Source organism: Aricia agestis, chromosome 6, assembly GCF_905147365.1.
Source record: "Aricia agestis chromosome 6, ilAriAges1.1, whole genome shotgun sequence".
Taxonomy (NCBI): Eukaryota; Metazoa; Arthropoda; class Insecta; order Lepidoptera; family Lycaenidae; genus Aricia; species Aricia agestis.
The window spans coordinates 5,142,659-5,159,506 of record NC_056411.1 but is presented as its reverse complement, the minus strand read 5'-3'; the positions used below and the strand labels follow the sequence as shown (position 1 = coordinate 5,159,506).

At 36.8% G+C, this 16,848-nt stretch overlaps 2 protein-coding genes across 2 annotated transcripts in view; both read right to left on the bottom strand.

Annotated features, from left to right (window-relative positions):
* Positions 1-16,848, bottom strand: part of LOC121727921 (myb protein) — a 525,795-nt gene that overhangs the window by 255,620 nt on the left and 253,327 nt on the right. The gene's annotated exons all lie outside the window — the stretch shown is intronic.
* LOC121728085 (Down syndrome cell adhesion molecule-like protein Dscam2) overlaps positions 1-16,848 on the bottom strand; it is a 97,989-nt gene that overhangs the window by 12,309 nt on the left and 68,832 nt on the right. The window contains exons 25-30 of the mRNA XM_042116191.1: positions 11,413-11,607; positions 9,571-9,731; positions 7,784-7,970; positions 5,530-5,647; positions 4,604-4,755; positions 2,671-2,784 (exon numbers count right to left, since the gene is read on the bottom strand). Coding sequence (XP_041972125.1) covers positions 2,671-2,784; positions 4,604-4,755; positions 5,530-5,647; positions 7,784-7,970; positions 9,571-9,731; positions 11,413-11,607 — 927 coding nt within the window. The remainder of the gene's footprint in view (positions 1-2,670; positions 2,785-4,603; positions 4,756-5,529; positions 5,648-7,783; positions 7,971-9,570; positions 9,732-11,412; positions 11,608-16,848) is intronic.

Here is a 16,848-nt window from a genome sequence, read left to right as displayed (position 1 = left end):
GTCACCCCTGACAACTGTCTCACAAGTATCAATTTACAAGATGGCAGCGATCAGGCGCAGAACCCAATTTCACATGTCTTGTCTTGATCGTCTTTCTTACCAGACTTGTCAAGAGGCGCCGCCATTGACCACCGGACCAGGCGTCGAATTCAACCCAATATTAAAAAGATAATTTCTTAAATAAAAAGATTCATAAACGTTTTACATAATTTACAATTACATGTAATTGTAATCTTATAATCAATATTATATTTTAGCACCAGTTGCAGCTATTACATAATCGCACTAACGAAGCTGAAGCCCCGATATAAAGCGTTAATACAGCCCGATCCCAACTTGAAGGTCCAATATACATACCCAATATGTTAGTAGCTCGGCTAGTTCCCTGGACAGCTCCATTTCGGCCATATTGAGCGCCAGTGATAAATTTTACCGGGAGACTGTTCATATTTCAAAGGAAATGTTATCCCTTTTGTCAATGCTGAGCGCATTACGGAGTCAGTTTGCTGGATGTGGCTTATATTTTTGGGTTAAAAAATATGTTTTTATTTTTTTCTTTTGCTTTATTGTTTCATTATTATACAGTACAGCAGTAATGTAAGTGTTATTGCATACTATCATTGTAAAACTACTGTCCGTGCTAAGATTTGTAATAAACTAGCGACCCTAACTAGCCATTAAAAAAATGATTAAAATCGATTCAGCAGTTTCGACTTACATATTCATTATATTTAACTACCCGTGGCCCGCATTGGTCGGTACGGCCGCAAAAGCTACTTCCCACAATTTTTTAATCTATAATATCTTCGAAAATATTCATTTAAATCATATGCTGTAAAGGGCCATATAGATCTATATTAAATCAGCAATGTATTTAAGTTATTTAATTGGATAAGGATTAATGCTGTATTTATTAAAATTGCTTCGAAAATTAGCCATTATTTGTCGTAAAAAGAAAATGACAAAAAATGTTATTGTGGGATATCCATAAGAGATAGACATATACCATCGCGGCGTTTTCTGTAGACCTTTTCAATGTGTACTACTTGGTACATTTAATAAATCTTGTAGGGTTCAGCCTGCGTTTGCAATATGAGCGGAAAAAAATGAAATTATTTACGACATCACATTAGAAACCCCAACAATTACAGTATTTCTCCACTATTTAATGAATGTTATTAAATCTATAACCTTCCTCTTGAATCACTCTATCTATTAAAGAAAACCGCATCAAAATCCGTTGCGTAGTTTTAAAGATTAAAGGGAACAAAGGGACATGAGGAAAAAAGCGACTTTGTTTTATAATATGTATAGATTAGAAGGTGAAAATATGTTTGCAAAATTATATCACTGAAAATTTTTAGCACCCGCTAGTGCAGAGTATGAACAGAATATGTGAGTAAGAGCTTTAGGCAAAAACTAATGAACGGACGTTATTCGGCAAAGTTTACTTCTACCTTTAGGTTTTGGATTTATTGTTTAGGCTACTATTATCCCAAAAATCCCAAAAAAATTGTATATCTATAATAATCCTCGTTATTACAATATTATCACACGAAAATGGTCCGCAGCGGAGTCGTCACAATACAAAAAAGTTTTAAAATGTTGAGTTTATATTAGATTAATTAACGAACCATTTACTCCTAATTATTACGATAAGTTACATCATGATAAGTTACATCAAGTTACATCATCTTTTTGTACGATACAACACAAAAAAAAAATACAAAGTCACATCCAGTGTATCGTGTCCCTGTGAGTTACGTAACAATATATTCGAAAATTGCTTGGTTCGCATTCATTGTTCAATTGCATTTGAACGCAATCTCGAAAATTGGAAATCGGGCAAGTGGGCCATAAATCCGCCACGGATAGCATTTTGTTGCCCGAATTTGGGCCGAAATTTCAGTTTTTAATTGACAAATCATTAAACTTCTAAGCTTTGTTCCAATGGTTATTGTGTATTTTTGAAAATATTACGATTTTGAACGTATCGAGTATAATACCAATCCTTGGCTTTTGTTACTGTTAATTTTTTTTGTTAATTGGTTGTTATCTTTTGTTCTCTGTTATATGTTAAAAAAATATCAAAACAATGGGGATTAAAAACAACATTAAAATAAATAACCTGGCACTATAAGCGCGGTGTATTACAATCTACTTTTTAACATGGTGCCAATGCGCCTGTTACCTTGAAATCTGGTTGCCTACCAATCACCAACTTAATGAGCTATTCCCTTTGTTGAGCGGCTAATAAGTAGGTAATATTTGAAATGGTACTATTATAGCACACATTGACAAAATGATTTTAAACGGAATACTCATTAATGTCGCAACCCTCTGCGCCATCTTTGTGGCTCAATGGTTGAAAGTGTTGCGCTCAAGTTAAGGTTTTCGAATCCCGCCAACAAAACAAAAAGTTTTCAATTCCTGGGTCATGGATGTGTACAAAAATATGTGTACTTCCTGCTCCTCCAATTTTCTTCTGATTAATTTCTTTGCGGGTCCCAACACAGCTTGTCACTCGGGTTCCCTGATGTCATATCAAAGGGTTTTCGTGGTTGGATACCACTGTCGATCCTGGCGATACAGGAGATACAGCGGCGGGTGTGCGGTGGGCCAAAGCCCGTTTTAAAAAAAATATGTGTATAATCTAGTGTTGTGTCATACCTGTATCAAATCTTGGTCGACTAGGGAGTCTGCTCGGAAGGTCTTGATTCTCGGCGTGGTCGAAAGTTCGAAACCCAAGAGCGAATTCCGCGTACGGGCTTATCTCGAACATTTCTGTCAACAAACATATTTTGGATGTACAGAAAAATAGTAAAATAACGTTTTTTAAGTATAAGTTGGAGGTTCCGAAAGAATTTTTCATTACAACGCCTGATATCAACTCTTTGCTCGGTCAAAAGATCTTTCTTTCTTTGATGTCAAACCTATTCCCACAAGGTCCATGTCAAAACAACTTTTGTCGTGTTAGCTTATCTAGAACAGAGTAATTGTGTGGTTATCAGATTGGTCTAAGTGTCTCGGTCAATATCTATTTTTCGAACACGAAATGACATATGAACACAAAGATGTTGAATACTATTGTAGCGGAGCGCCACATTCCTGCATCGCGCTATCGAAGTTTTCTAAGTGCGTCTATATAATTATATTATACGTCAGCTGAAATCAATCACGCGGACTTCGGCCTGACCGAGCATGAGGGCCGCGCTACATCGAAATGGCAGCGGCGAGGCGAGCAGTTTCAGTGTCATATGATTTTAAACTTTATCTTCATTATTGTAATACATAATATCGCTTGAGAAATCGCGGCCACGGGAGATCGTAGATTTTTCAAACGATACTATCTATGTATTACAATAATGAAGATAAAATTTAAAATCATATGACACTGCTAGTGCTCGCCTCGCCACTGCCATTCCGGTGTAGCGCGGCCCTTACCCTCCCTCGGCCAAAAGATATTCTTCTTTTTCGGCTACCACACATATTCCTACACTATAATAAACAAATTCGTTCGTTATTTCGATTGTTTTTTAACGTTCTCCCTTTAATATTAAATGACCGTTCATTTTGCGAGTGCCGGTGTCAGTTTGAATTTTTTAAAATGTTTTATATGTTGACGCAGCTTTAAATTAAAAATCATTTATTTAGAGACTAGTTTTGCTAGGCTTTGTTTGCATGCAGTTAATTAAAAAGTTGTCAATAATAATTCATAATATTCAGTAACAGTGTTATATATTTCCGTATTTATTTTACACTACTATTTATTCTGTGCTGCAAAATTAAACGGTATTTATAAAACAAGCTTTAAAATATTTTCATGGATTTACATTTTGATCGACATACATTGTAAGTAATGTATATTCAAGGGTTCAATCATATAAATAAACAATGGGGTATTATTAATAACAAGCTACAAATATATATATTATTTTTATTTTTTATATATTTTAATTTATTTGTACAGGATCATCAATTATATTTTTTGGATACTTGTGTTAAATCTAGTAAATGATCTAGCAGAGAAATCGATCCACATCGACTTCGTCGGACCTACGTAATTCTATCAGGTTATATCAAGGGCCAAGGCCAGACGTCAGCCGACAGATCAACAAGTTCATGACTGACATCCATTGGTTCGCCATCTGCATGTGAATAAAGTCTGATAGCATATAGAGCAGGACATAGGATTGCCTAAAGTAATTTTGGCAGCGTTGCCACTAATAATAGCCTGAACTATTATTTCGTAACTTAACTTCCTCGGTGGTAGAGTTGAAGAGTAGCTGTAGGATATACTCAAAGTAACTGTAGGACAGACTTGCCACGGGACCATTCATAAAGTATGTTAACCTAAAGAGGGGGTTGACGAAGTGTGACAAGGAGGGGGGAGGGGTTCTAAGTTTTGTGACATAAATACTGTTCTAAGACTTGGCTTTGTGCGGGTGCACGGGCGAGGTGTATATGCGCGGCGCGTGCGCGTATTGCTCCTTATGGTCGCAATGCCACGCCACACTCCCGTTGCGTGACATCACCTTGGTACTCGTATGACGAAATAGCTGTAGGATACTTGTAGTAGCCGTAGGACAAGGTTGCCACTCACCGTTCTTGGAGCTAATCTTGCGCGGGTGCACGGGCGAGGTGTATATGCGCGGCGCTTGCGCGTACCGCTCCTTGTGGTCGGAGTGCGACGCGACACTCTCGTTACGCGACTTGACTTCTTCTGGGATGGAGTGACGGTATTGAGAGTAGTGCCTGGGGAACAAAAGTTAGTTGTTACTATCCAGCTATTTAAACATGTTTAAATACAGCTACTGATGCAGCGTATGTTTACATATTTTATGTGTTTACAGTGCTCAAATCTACTGGGGATGTTGCCCGACAATGCCATCAATTTAAATCAACAGTCAGCACTTTATGAATTATTATTTATTAGAAGCACCTGCAACTCCGTTCCCGGATAAAAAGTATTATCTGTCCTTTCCCGGACTCAAAGTATCTCCATACCAAATTTCAGCAAAATCGGTTCAGCGGTTTGGGCATGAAGAGGTAACAGACAGACAGACTTTCGCAATCATAATATTAAGTATGGATATTGAATCATACTAATAACAAAGTTGCGACATTATTGTGGAGAATATTTTCTATTCACTGCAACCCATGCTATTAAAAACTTCCGTTGCGTTGCTTTTGACCGAGATTGCTCTTGCGGCGGTACAAACAATTAGCCTCACAATCCTGCATTGCAATATCGAAGTTTCTGAGAACGGCAAGATATTATATTATATTACAACGTCTGAAATGACGTCAGTGGGCTTCGGCCTGACCAAGCATGCTATCTCGCTGGGTAGGAAGATCTTACTTTTCGGCCGCCACGTATATCGCTAAACTCCGATAGAATTGGATACGACTATAGTGTTATAAAGGTATAACAGTATTAAAGGTGGAAGTTTATTTCGCGGAATATTGCTAAAAAAATAATAACAAACTATTTTTTTTAATATTATAAAGGTGGTTAAAATGTCTCACCTATGCCGCACCAGTAGTATGCACACAAACGCCATCAGACAGACGAGCAGGAGGACAGAGCTACAGATGATGACCAGCATGTTGAGGTCGAGTAGGTCGGAAGGTGGTCCGATTTCCTCTACAAACAAGAAAGCAAAATTATTTCTCTCTCTCTCACACACACATAAATTTTGTGGTTATTTATTTTTGAAAATTCAAATTATTTTTTTTATGTTTTATATATTCCAACATATATTTATACGTGGGAGAGCCATGCTTCGGCACGAATGGGCCGGCTCGACCGGATAAATACCACGTTCTCACAGAAAACCGGCGTGAAACAGCGCTTGCGCTGTGTTTCGCCGAGTGAGTGAGTTTACCGGAGGCCCAATCCCCTAACCCCTACCCTATTCCCTTCTCTACCCTCCCCTATTACCCTATTCCCTCTTAAAAGGTCGGCAACGCACTTGCGGCTCTTCTGATGCTGCGAGTGTCCATGGGCGACGGAAGTTGCTTTCCATCAGGTGACCCGTTTGCTCGTTTGCCCCCTTATTTCATTAAAAAAAAAAAAAAAAAAGGTAAGTACTACTAATTCAAACGTATCGATATTGTGTGGATAGAAAATTTGACATCTACGTATTTACTGGTGAATTGCACTTAAAAACGACAGTGATCTCGTCTTGGCATAATTTTACAAATTACATAAAAATATTTTTTGTAACTTACAGGCAATTTTTGCAAACTATTTCCCACTTCAAAGTCCTACAAAAATCTTATACATAAAATTCTCGTGTCACAATGTTAGGCCGCGTACTCCTCCGAAACGGCTTTACTGATTTTAACCAAATTTTATATGCATATTCAGTGGGTCTGAGAATCGGCTACTGGGTACTTTTTATATTGATAAGTGCATTTGGTGAATAAATAATAGTAAATTATTACAACTCGAGACTGACGGCTACCATTGTTTGTGCGACGGGATAGCGATGGACGTTGCCATGGTGACATACTTATTTAGTCACTTCAATAAAATAATACGGGCGAAATACTTTATACTTAAGGCAAAGAAATGTTTGCCGGGACAGTTAGTTGAAATATATAATAATGTAAAACTTCTGAAACCATAAAAATCTTGTAATATACTTGTTACCAAATTCTAACTAAAGAAAATGAGATTGACGTCTTTCTTAGATGTATTTTAATGATAAAAGTTAAATTAAGTTTGCTTTCACTCTTCGTATCTGTAATTTCGTCTTGATCAAACTTCACTCGCAGAATTTACAGTAATCTGTCCACTGAAATTAACGATGTAGACTTAATTATAGACTGCGTATTATGGAGTCTCTCCAAGTAGAAAATTGATTATAAAATCTTATGAGAAATTGTTGTCTTAGCTTTTTTCTTGAACGAGGAAAATCTATCGTAGAAAACTGTCTTCAAAGGGTAATTACAACTACCTATAACTCTTATTTTTTAAATCTTACACTTATTTATGACTTAGTTATAGGAAAATATTTTGCCCCGTGCGAGTTTCTTATAGAGTAAGAGCCTGCGCTGGCCAGACCTTCCTCAGTTTCATAAAGCTGAAAGTTTACTTGTTTGTGGGCTTTACAGAGGTAAAAACGACCAGCCACTATGGAGTTTCGGTCGCGGTTATTTTGGACATTTTTGACAGTTGCCTCCCACTGCGAGGGTGTCTAGCAGTGGAAAGCAATTTTCAAAAATATCCGGCACTGGAAGACAAGATTCCTCCACTTACCGCAAATAATATAATGTTGAAAAATGAAATTGAGCTTGACTCTTTCTCGAAGTGCAGGTAGACCTTCAAAACTAGATACCTCCTAAAGTAACCGCGACCGAATCTCCATAGTTGCTAGTCGTTATTACCTTTGTAAAGGCCACAAACAGGTGAACTTTCAGCTTTACGAAACTGAGGAAGGTTTGGCCGTCGCAGGCTCTTGGTCCATTATGCATTATGTAGACAATCCCAGAGTTTCGTTTTGCAACTTTTAAGGCTTTAATAGCTCTCACACCAAATTTGGTTTCAGTAGCCTGTTTCATTTCATTGCCTAGGTGTGTGTGCAATACACAAGAACAGATTACTATTATACAAAACACTATAAATACACACAATACTGTTTTACAATCATCGCAGTAAATTTCAGTAATTATTATATTTTGTACATTGGAATAGTCTGTCTTAAGACTGTTGTGTCTCAAATAAGCGCCCTAAAACAAAACGACTAGCTAGAAATAATAAAATACTATAACTTACCTCCATCAACAGTCTTGGTAGCATACGTGTACACGGTGGAGGCGGTACCAGCGTCGTTGGTAGCCGTCACCCTCAGCTGGTACCAGCTTCCTGGTACCAGAGACCCCACCGCGTAGGACAGCATTGACCGTATGGGTGTCTGGTAGTGTGTGTCTATGTAACCCCAGCCTAGGGTTAAGTCGGTGGACTGTGAAGGAGAATTTTTTTAAGCTGTTCGAGCGAAATATGTATGTTTATAAAATTCAAGTGTATTTGTTTAATGTTTCAGCTTCTAAGTTAAGATTTTACTGAGTTTATATTTTGTATTGAGAACAAAATATAAAATATGTTTCAAGCTTAGCGCTCCTGTTTGTGACTGTACAATTTATTCCAACACAAAGACTTTACGAGTGTATGGTTTACAAGTAAAATCAATAATATGAGAATAAAAAGCTTACAATTAGCAAATTGTGAGCTTTTTATTTACAAACTTTCTACTGTTATACTCCGACTCGTAGTATGATTTGTACCCGATAAAGTTGAACAATAAATAATATGAATTAGTTCCTCATATAAAACTTACAAGTAAATTAAAGGGGTACGAAGATTTGAGCCAACCTACTTTCCGCTATTGTGTTTTTGCGCTCTTTAATCGAAACCCTTACAATTTTTTTAACCCATTTTTTATGAAAATCGATTTTTAAAAAATCGATTTTTTAAAATTAAGTAATCGAAACCCTTACAATCGATCAAAAAATATCGACAATCGAAAAAAAACAATCGATAGTTCGATTAATCGGGTTTTTCGATCAGCACGAGAATCTGACGCGAGTTTCACAGTTTTTACCCATCCCACAAAAGTGCTCAACGCCGCTAAAGAAGTTTTCACTTCAAAAATAATCTTGGACAAAACCGCGTAAAGTGTCACATTTGGAAGATATGAGCTTGCAAAGTTATACCAATTTAAGATAACTAGAGATTGCCCATTGGTCGAAATTCGACCTTAGTTTCAACGGCATTAGGACTACTACCTATAGTCTGTAAAAAAATATTGACTTTATCAAATTTTTTTCAACTCGTCTCTGGGACTAAGCTGATTTCAGACTGGCTGTGTAATAGTATTACACGTATAGTACATTGTCTAATAGTATCTAAGATTCAATAAAAAAAAAACTATATAATCCATTTTCAATTTACCACCTTGTTGTCAACAGACTTCAAGCATAAATAAAAGAGTATAATTCGTATGTATAGGCTTGTCACTCAAAAATCTGTCATTTTTCCTAGTGTGTGTGTGTTGTAGTGTGTGTAATGTTTTATTTGTTAAAAAAATTTATGATAAAAGCATAATTTCAAAATAATATTAGCTCGATGCACTCCTTCACCATATAAACTATAACTGTGCAAAATTTCATTCGCCTACGTTTCCCCATTTTTCGTCAAAAGGGATACAAAGTTTTTGGCTCACGTATTATTATATAGATATTGCAACTTTAGCAGCTCAAATCTTCAAAATGTGACACTTTACGCGGTTTTGTCCAAGATTATTTTTTGTTTGTATTGATGTTAGCTACCCATTTTTGAAAAAAAAAATTCGTGAACGCGTAAAAACACAATGGCGGACAGTAGGTCGGCCAGGCTTCATATAAAAGTCTTCATACCCCAAATATTACAATATTGTATAGCCGGTAGGTTAAAATATTTTCCCTAAGGTCTTATTCAGATTACACCATGTGAAACAATCACAATGCCCCAGGATTGTTACCACCAAAGATTTTATTAAGACAATGATAAAAGTAACAACTCACAGCAACATTATCAGCCCTATGCCAGAAGCTTGACCCTAGAAGCCTGTACTCCACATCCCACTTGGTGATCGCACACCCGCCGTCGTCCCACCCGCTCAGTTGTATGTATATGTGTGTCGCGTTACTCCATAACCAATCCGTTGTGGTTGGGGATATGGGAGCTACAAACAAGAAAATGATAGTTAAAAAATTATAAAAACCGCAAGACGATTATGTTTTTGGGACCGTAAAGCAACAGGCGTATGACAGCAGCATATAGCACATTGTCTGTCGTTACGTACCTGCCCCAATATAATCACACACAGCCTATTGCGCTTTTGTCTTTTAAATAATACGCCATTTTGTGTTTTCTACTTTGATATAACTCTTAGGGCCAGGCCACAAGGCCAGGCGCCGCATCGTAAAAATCTGACGCCGCAGAACGCATCGTGGAAATTTCCAATGCGACAGGTACTATTTCCAATGAAATTTTGCGCCCCGACATCGCATCACATTTCTATGCGATGTTGTATTAGCGATGCGACGCCGCAACTTAGTATTGTGGCCTGGCCCTTAGTGAGCCTCTAGAGTAGTCAATTTTATTGTGCAATATCATTAAACAATTAATTTCACAATAAAACTGAAAGGTTGCGTTCAATATCAACCCTAAGACGATCAATAATATTGCACAATAAAATTGATAGTCTAGGGGCCCGCTTATAGCAAACACGAATCCATCCAATCCAAGCTTAAGGCTGCAGATTATGCCGAGCTATTATAATACATACATCTTTCGAAAAACATTCTGACGCAGTCGGGTAAAAAAAGTTCAAACTTTTTTAATAATAAAGCATTTCTAATTCAAATCCGACAAAGATTGATCGCCGACGGGAAAATGTTTCAAGCGAGCTGCGATGCATTTTGAAAAGCCCCGGGGCAGTGCTCCCGAAATCTAAGGTTTAAGATTTTTTGATGAAAATATATACTGTTGATAAAAACTTTACCGAAAAGTTACAAATACTTGTTAGATAAAAAATTAATAAATGTTTTATTTATTTTCTAGACAGACTGTTGTCGATTTTATTTATATCCAATTCCTCTTTTAACATGCTGGTTTAAAAAAGTAATATTAGGCATAAACTTATGATATATTACGAAAAATACAAAATTTTGTTTCAAGGAGTAAAACATGATAAAGACACTATGACGGATCAATTCATAGCACAACGTCTCGAGGCGTTGCAACTTGTAATGCATTTTAAGATAAGATTCAAATTTGAAACTGACGGCTCAACACCGCTGGCAGCAAGACTGTCGATTTAATGCAGTAAACATAGTTCAATTTTGAACGGCTCCTTTAGAAATTTATCGACGTATGGCCATTGCAAAGTGAACCTTAAGGTGACGCCGCGTTTAAGTAAAAAATCGTTTTGGATATGTTTTAGATCGCTTGTTTTTAAAACAAGAAATGGAACAGCAAGAAATGGAAAGGGCGTAAGCGACAAAATGGTTTTTGTCGCGTAATTTAAAAACCATAAATATATTTCATAATATAAGCTATGGGCAAATTATAGAGTATGCTTGAACTAATCTATGTACAAATTTTGGAAGCTCAAATCACTCTCTTCTGTTGTCAAAATTAGAATCCCTGTTTATATAAAGGTCTTTTTGATTAATTATTCTGTGTTATAAAAGTTGACCAATCGTGTTATGCTTTAGGTAATTCAAAGATAAAGACATGATGAATACTGACAATGAACTTTAATTTCTTAGCTTTAGTAATTGTTGAGAAAAATCGATATCGCTGCAGCCAAATTATCAAGGCGTTACCTTAGTAGTCACACAATAAGGCAGAAAACATACCTCCTCCCAAGGTAGACACATCAAGATGCGCAGGTGACGACGTCCCCACGCTGTCCGTAGCTGTCACTCTGAGAGAATATCTCGTTCCACAACGGAGACCAGTCAGCGCATGCTGATGAGTACCAGCAAAATGCCGAGCCGCCGGCCACGACTCCTGCCACGGTCCGTCCTCCTCGCACCATGTTAGATTGTAACCTGGGGGAAAGAGAAGGATGATTGGCGGCGGAAAAAATATTGTAAGTAAAAATACCCTATTATTCACATAAAAAAATAATTGCCATTGATTGGGCAAGTCTCCAGGCCAAGTAACAGCAGACCACTTACTAAACCTTTTAATAATTATGGTACCGAGAGTCTTAATGCCTATAGAGGGCATATAAATATCTTCTTTGTCTATTTTAAAGGGCCTCAGCGCAAGCAAAAATACAGTAAATCTATACGCATTTCAAGGCTCATTTTGGTATATTTAAGTGATAAAGGAAAGAAAAAAATAAACTTTGTAAGAATATTAGTCGAAGGTAAAAATAATGATTGAAAATTAAATAAAACTCAAGTTAGCTTAAGCGCAACATTAAATTAATCCACATCACTAAAATAAGTGAAATACAAACATTGGAAATTGTAGCATTTACCAGGATGCTTCGAATTTAAAACAGCACTCAGGATGTTTTCGATTAACGTTTTTCGAGCGGAGAAAATAGAGTATAATTAACGTCATTACCGAAGGGCCGTGGAAAATAATCCAAGAGCCAGCGACCCAGACTCTCGACAGTTCATAAAAGCTGAAAGTTTTCCTTATATGACTCCTATAGAGGTAAGAACGATTGAAACTATGGAGTTCCGGTCACGGTTACTTTAGGCGGTATCGAGTTCTAAAGGTCTACCTTCCGACCTGACCTTCGATAAAGTATAAAACACAATTATAACAGTCACTTTTTACTGCCAGACGGGTTGTCTGGTGGTCAAAGTCTAATATATTTTTTTATGAAAGAAGGGGGCAAACGAGCAAACGGGTCACCTGATGGAAAGCAACTTCTGTCGCCCATGGACACTCGCAACATCAGAAGAGTTTCAGGTGCGTTGCCGGCCTTTCAAGAAGGAATAGGGTAATAGGGGAAGGTATGGATGGGAAGGGAATGGGGGAGGATAGGGAAGGGAAGCGGGCCTCCGGTAAACTCACTCACTCGGCGAAACACAGCGCAAGCGCTGTGTTTCGCCGAGTATTTCTCCGGTCATGCCGAAGCATGGCTCTCCCACAAAACCTTAACTTTAGGGGTGTCTGGCAATGAGAAACAACCTTCAAAAATATCCGACAGTGAAATATGAGATTCCTACAGCTACTTCGAAGAAAATAAGATAAAATAATTGAGATTTATACTTTATGGAATGTACAACGTTAGAATTACTGTAAAAGTAATCTCGACCGAAACCCCATACTCGTAGTTTCAGGTCATTCTTATATAATATGGGAGTTGTATAAAGGAAAACTTTCAGCTCTTATAAAATGACGGAAGTCTGGATGTCGCTGGCTCTTGGGTTAAAAGTAAAACTACGCTTCGAGAATTAATTGAAAAATCAGTTTCAATATTTTCTAAGAGTTGCAATTAAAATACAAACTCTCTTTCACTTAATAGAGTTTATAATTGTAAATTGCTTCTAAGAACTAGTTTATTTTGCAGAGACGGTGGGAAATTCATTTTCTAATATTCAGAGTGATGACGTTGCTTTATTGAGTTCGCGACAGTGCTCTTAATATTTCTTTATAACGATTTTTTTTATGAAATAAGGGGGCAAACTAGCAAACGGGTCACCTGATGGAAAGCAACTTCCGTCGCCCATGGACACTCGCAGCATCAGAAGAGCTGATGGTGCGTTGCCGGCCTTTTAAGAGGGAATAGGGTAATAGGGGAGGACAGGGAAAGGAATAGGAGAGGGTTGGGATGGGAAAAGGGTAGGGAATTGGGCCTCCGGTAAACTCACTCACTCGGTGAAACACAGCGCAAGCGCTGTTTCACGCCGGTTTTCTGTAAATCCGTGGTATTTCTCCGGTCGAGCCGGCCCATTCGTGCCGAAGCATGGCTCTCCCACGTCGATTCAATTCTTAATTTTGCTTATTATCTGTTAGAACAAGATGATAAAACTAAATAAGATTGCTAGTTCCATAGAATTGAAAACGGAACAGTATGCATTTACTTTCGCCACGAAGATAGGACGATGTTACTTTCTTTCCTACGTCGCGCCAGCGGTTTTTTCTCCGAAAGAGTTTTACGAATGTTTGTTCTTTTCATGTGTCTTTAAGTGAGATTAAACATTACTTAAACATTTAAAAGAAAGTACAACGCAGCTAAGAAGATTCCACCCAGCCCTATTATTATAAATCTTGTGCTAAAAGGCATTTAATATAACAAGTCTTTACTGTTAAGTCCTAAATATTTTCTGACGATAAAATATCACCTACAAATTGCGTTGTTTACTTTGACACTTATTAACGCAAGAAAATAAACTGCCTACTTATATTGTGAGGGTAATATTTTCTCGTCACGTTCAGCGTGAAATACTTGCAGCGTCACATGTCAGGTGGGCTTAAAAGTTTAGCAGAGCCTTTGCCTACCGTTTGCTTCCTCCTGGAAAATGTCAGAAGGCAACGAAAATATCGCACTCAGCCTGCCCAGCATACGTACAACGAGATATCTCACTCTCGAGATAATTAAAAACTACTCGTCTCATAATGTCAAAATCTCGACATTATCTCGACAAAACTCTATAAAAATGTGTTATTTCGATGAAAGATCTACGCGAGAAAAAATGTTTGTCATGCTAGGGTCAATAGAGATGAAGAGACAAACCATCAAACATCGAGAAAACATGTATAGTGTGAGATATCTCGTTGGCGTATGCTAGGCAGGCATTATTGCAAAACTCCACCGAAATAGCTGAACCGATTATCTTGAATTTTTTTAGCCAACATTTATTTTATTTTTCAATAGCTATAATAATATTATGCTCCTGCAAGCGGTCGCGCGACGCCGAATCGACTCCCTTCAGTACATTTTCACTGATATTATCAATATTTCGCGTTGATTCCGTATCATCCTCTCAGTAGCTTTTTATTATTTTTCTGTCTACCAAATAACTAACTTAGGTACACTAATTATTACTCTTCGCACCTCCTTTGCAGCAAGGAGCTCAATTATTGTTTTGGTCGCGGCGCCGGCGTCGAAACGACTCCGCGCGTCTCTTGTATAATTTTATATGTAGTTTCCATACTATGCAATAATTGAGGCAAATTATATGTTATATTTAAAAAACTAAGTCGCCGTTGACCGATGACATCGAGTGTTATTGCTAGATGAAGAAAAAATCGGAACTAGGATAAGATAAACCGATCACTTTTTCTGCCCCTGTTCACACAAGATAAGCTACTTTGGGTCACCGGTTTTTATAACTAAATTGTCACTAACATACATTCAATTTTCTGGATGAATTGAATACTCTTAAAAAGAGTAATAATTACATTTATTAAATAATTAACGATGTTGAATCAAAAGTGTTTTGTTCCTCCAATTTACCTACGACGTCTTTTAGGTTACGCGTGGCCACTGCGATTACAAAAGAGCGCGCGCCCGATTAAAGGTTACAAATTATGTTTGCTTTAACAACTCTACATGAGTCGGTACTTCTATAAGAGCTACACGTAACACTATTGTTAAGCCAAATCTCCAACTGAATATTGCATAATTAGACTGTTTGCTGATAATCATGGATGTGACAATGAATAAGGCTTGCTTTAAGGTTAGCACACATATTGCCGGGCCGCAGCGTATCGGCGTGGATCATAACAATCCGCCCAAATCTGATGTACTAAAAGCTGTCAAGTCAATGCTACTATCTTGGACCAATTGTTGCTTTTCTTTTTGGCGGTCATAGTGTAACCTTTGTTATTTTATTCTTTTACTACTCCGAGAAAAACTTTTCACATAGTACATACAATTACGTTTTAAATTATTATTACTTCATTCTTAGAAATTATTTAAACTTAAAAGTCAAAATAAATATAATTATTGACTTTAAAGTTTGAATTAATTTAATTATATATAGGTGTTTTTATTTAAATTTCTTTATATACATTTTCGAAATTTTTCTTTATATACAGCGTTTGTAACGACAGTGTGTAACACGCCTAATAATTCCAATTACACAAGATATATTACAATATAATATCAATATTGACTAAGGAGAAGATTAAATAGAGCTAAAATAATATTAGAATTGAATACGATAATAATTTATTCATGCAATAACTTGGATATCTTACTCTGTTTCGAGTTTTTTTTAAATGAAATAAGGGGGCAAACGAGCAAACGGGTCACCTGATGGAAAGCAACTACCGTCGCCCATGGACACTCGCATTATCAGAAGAGCTGCAATTGCGTTGCCGGCCTTTTAAAAGGGAATACGCTCTCTTCTCGAAGGTTTGCAGGTCGTTTGCAGTTACTTTAACAGTTTTTCTAAAAATTAAAAACGTATATTTTTTTGGCTCCAAGGTAACTTAATAGACGCAGCAGATTAAAACTGTGACACTAATGTAAACAGAGTTCAGATGTAAGTATGACGCCCGCAACTCCGTTGCGCCAAAATTTTCCGGGATAAAAGTATCCTCTGTCCTTTGTCGGGACACAGAATATATCTATACCAAATTTAACCATAATCGGTTCAGCAACTTAGGCGTGAAGAGGTAACAGACAGACACACTTTCACGGATATGGATTGTGTTCTTATCAAAAAAAGTAAAAATAAGTTTCTACTTAACATCTGATTGAGTCTTGTATCTTATCTTATATCTTTAAACGAGCAATTCTTGTATATATATATATATACTAGCTGTTCCGGCAAACGTTGTTTTGCCATATAAAGTATTTCGCCCATATTATTATTGCAGTGACTAAATAATTATGTCACCATGGCAACGTCTATCCGGATCTAATGTAAAACATTCTAAAATCAACAACTCCTTATAAATAAGAAATTAATTGAAAAAACATTTTCCAGTAGACCAAACTGTAAATCTAAACCATTCTCGAATCTCCACGAACACACACAAAAAATTTCATCAAAATTGGTCCAGTCGTTTAGGAGGAGTTCAGTCACATACACACGCACACAAGAAATATATATATTAAGATATATATATATATATATATATATATACAAGAATTGCTCGTGAAATGACATATCACTAGATTTGTTTAGTAAGAAGACGTAAGAAACAAGAATATTCGGTATCTACCGCGATTTCGTGATATCCCTAGGGATTTCGGGATATCCCTGATATCTTCTTTTCTCTGACATATGTATATATATATATATATATATATATATATATATATATATATATATATATATATATATATATATATATATATATATATATATATA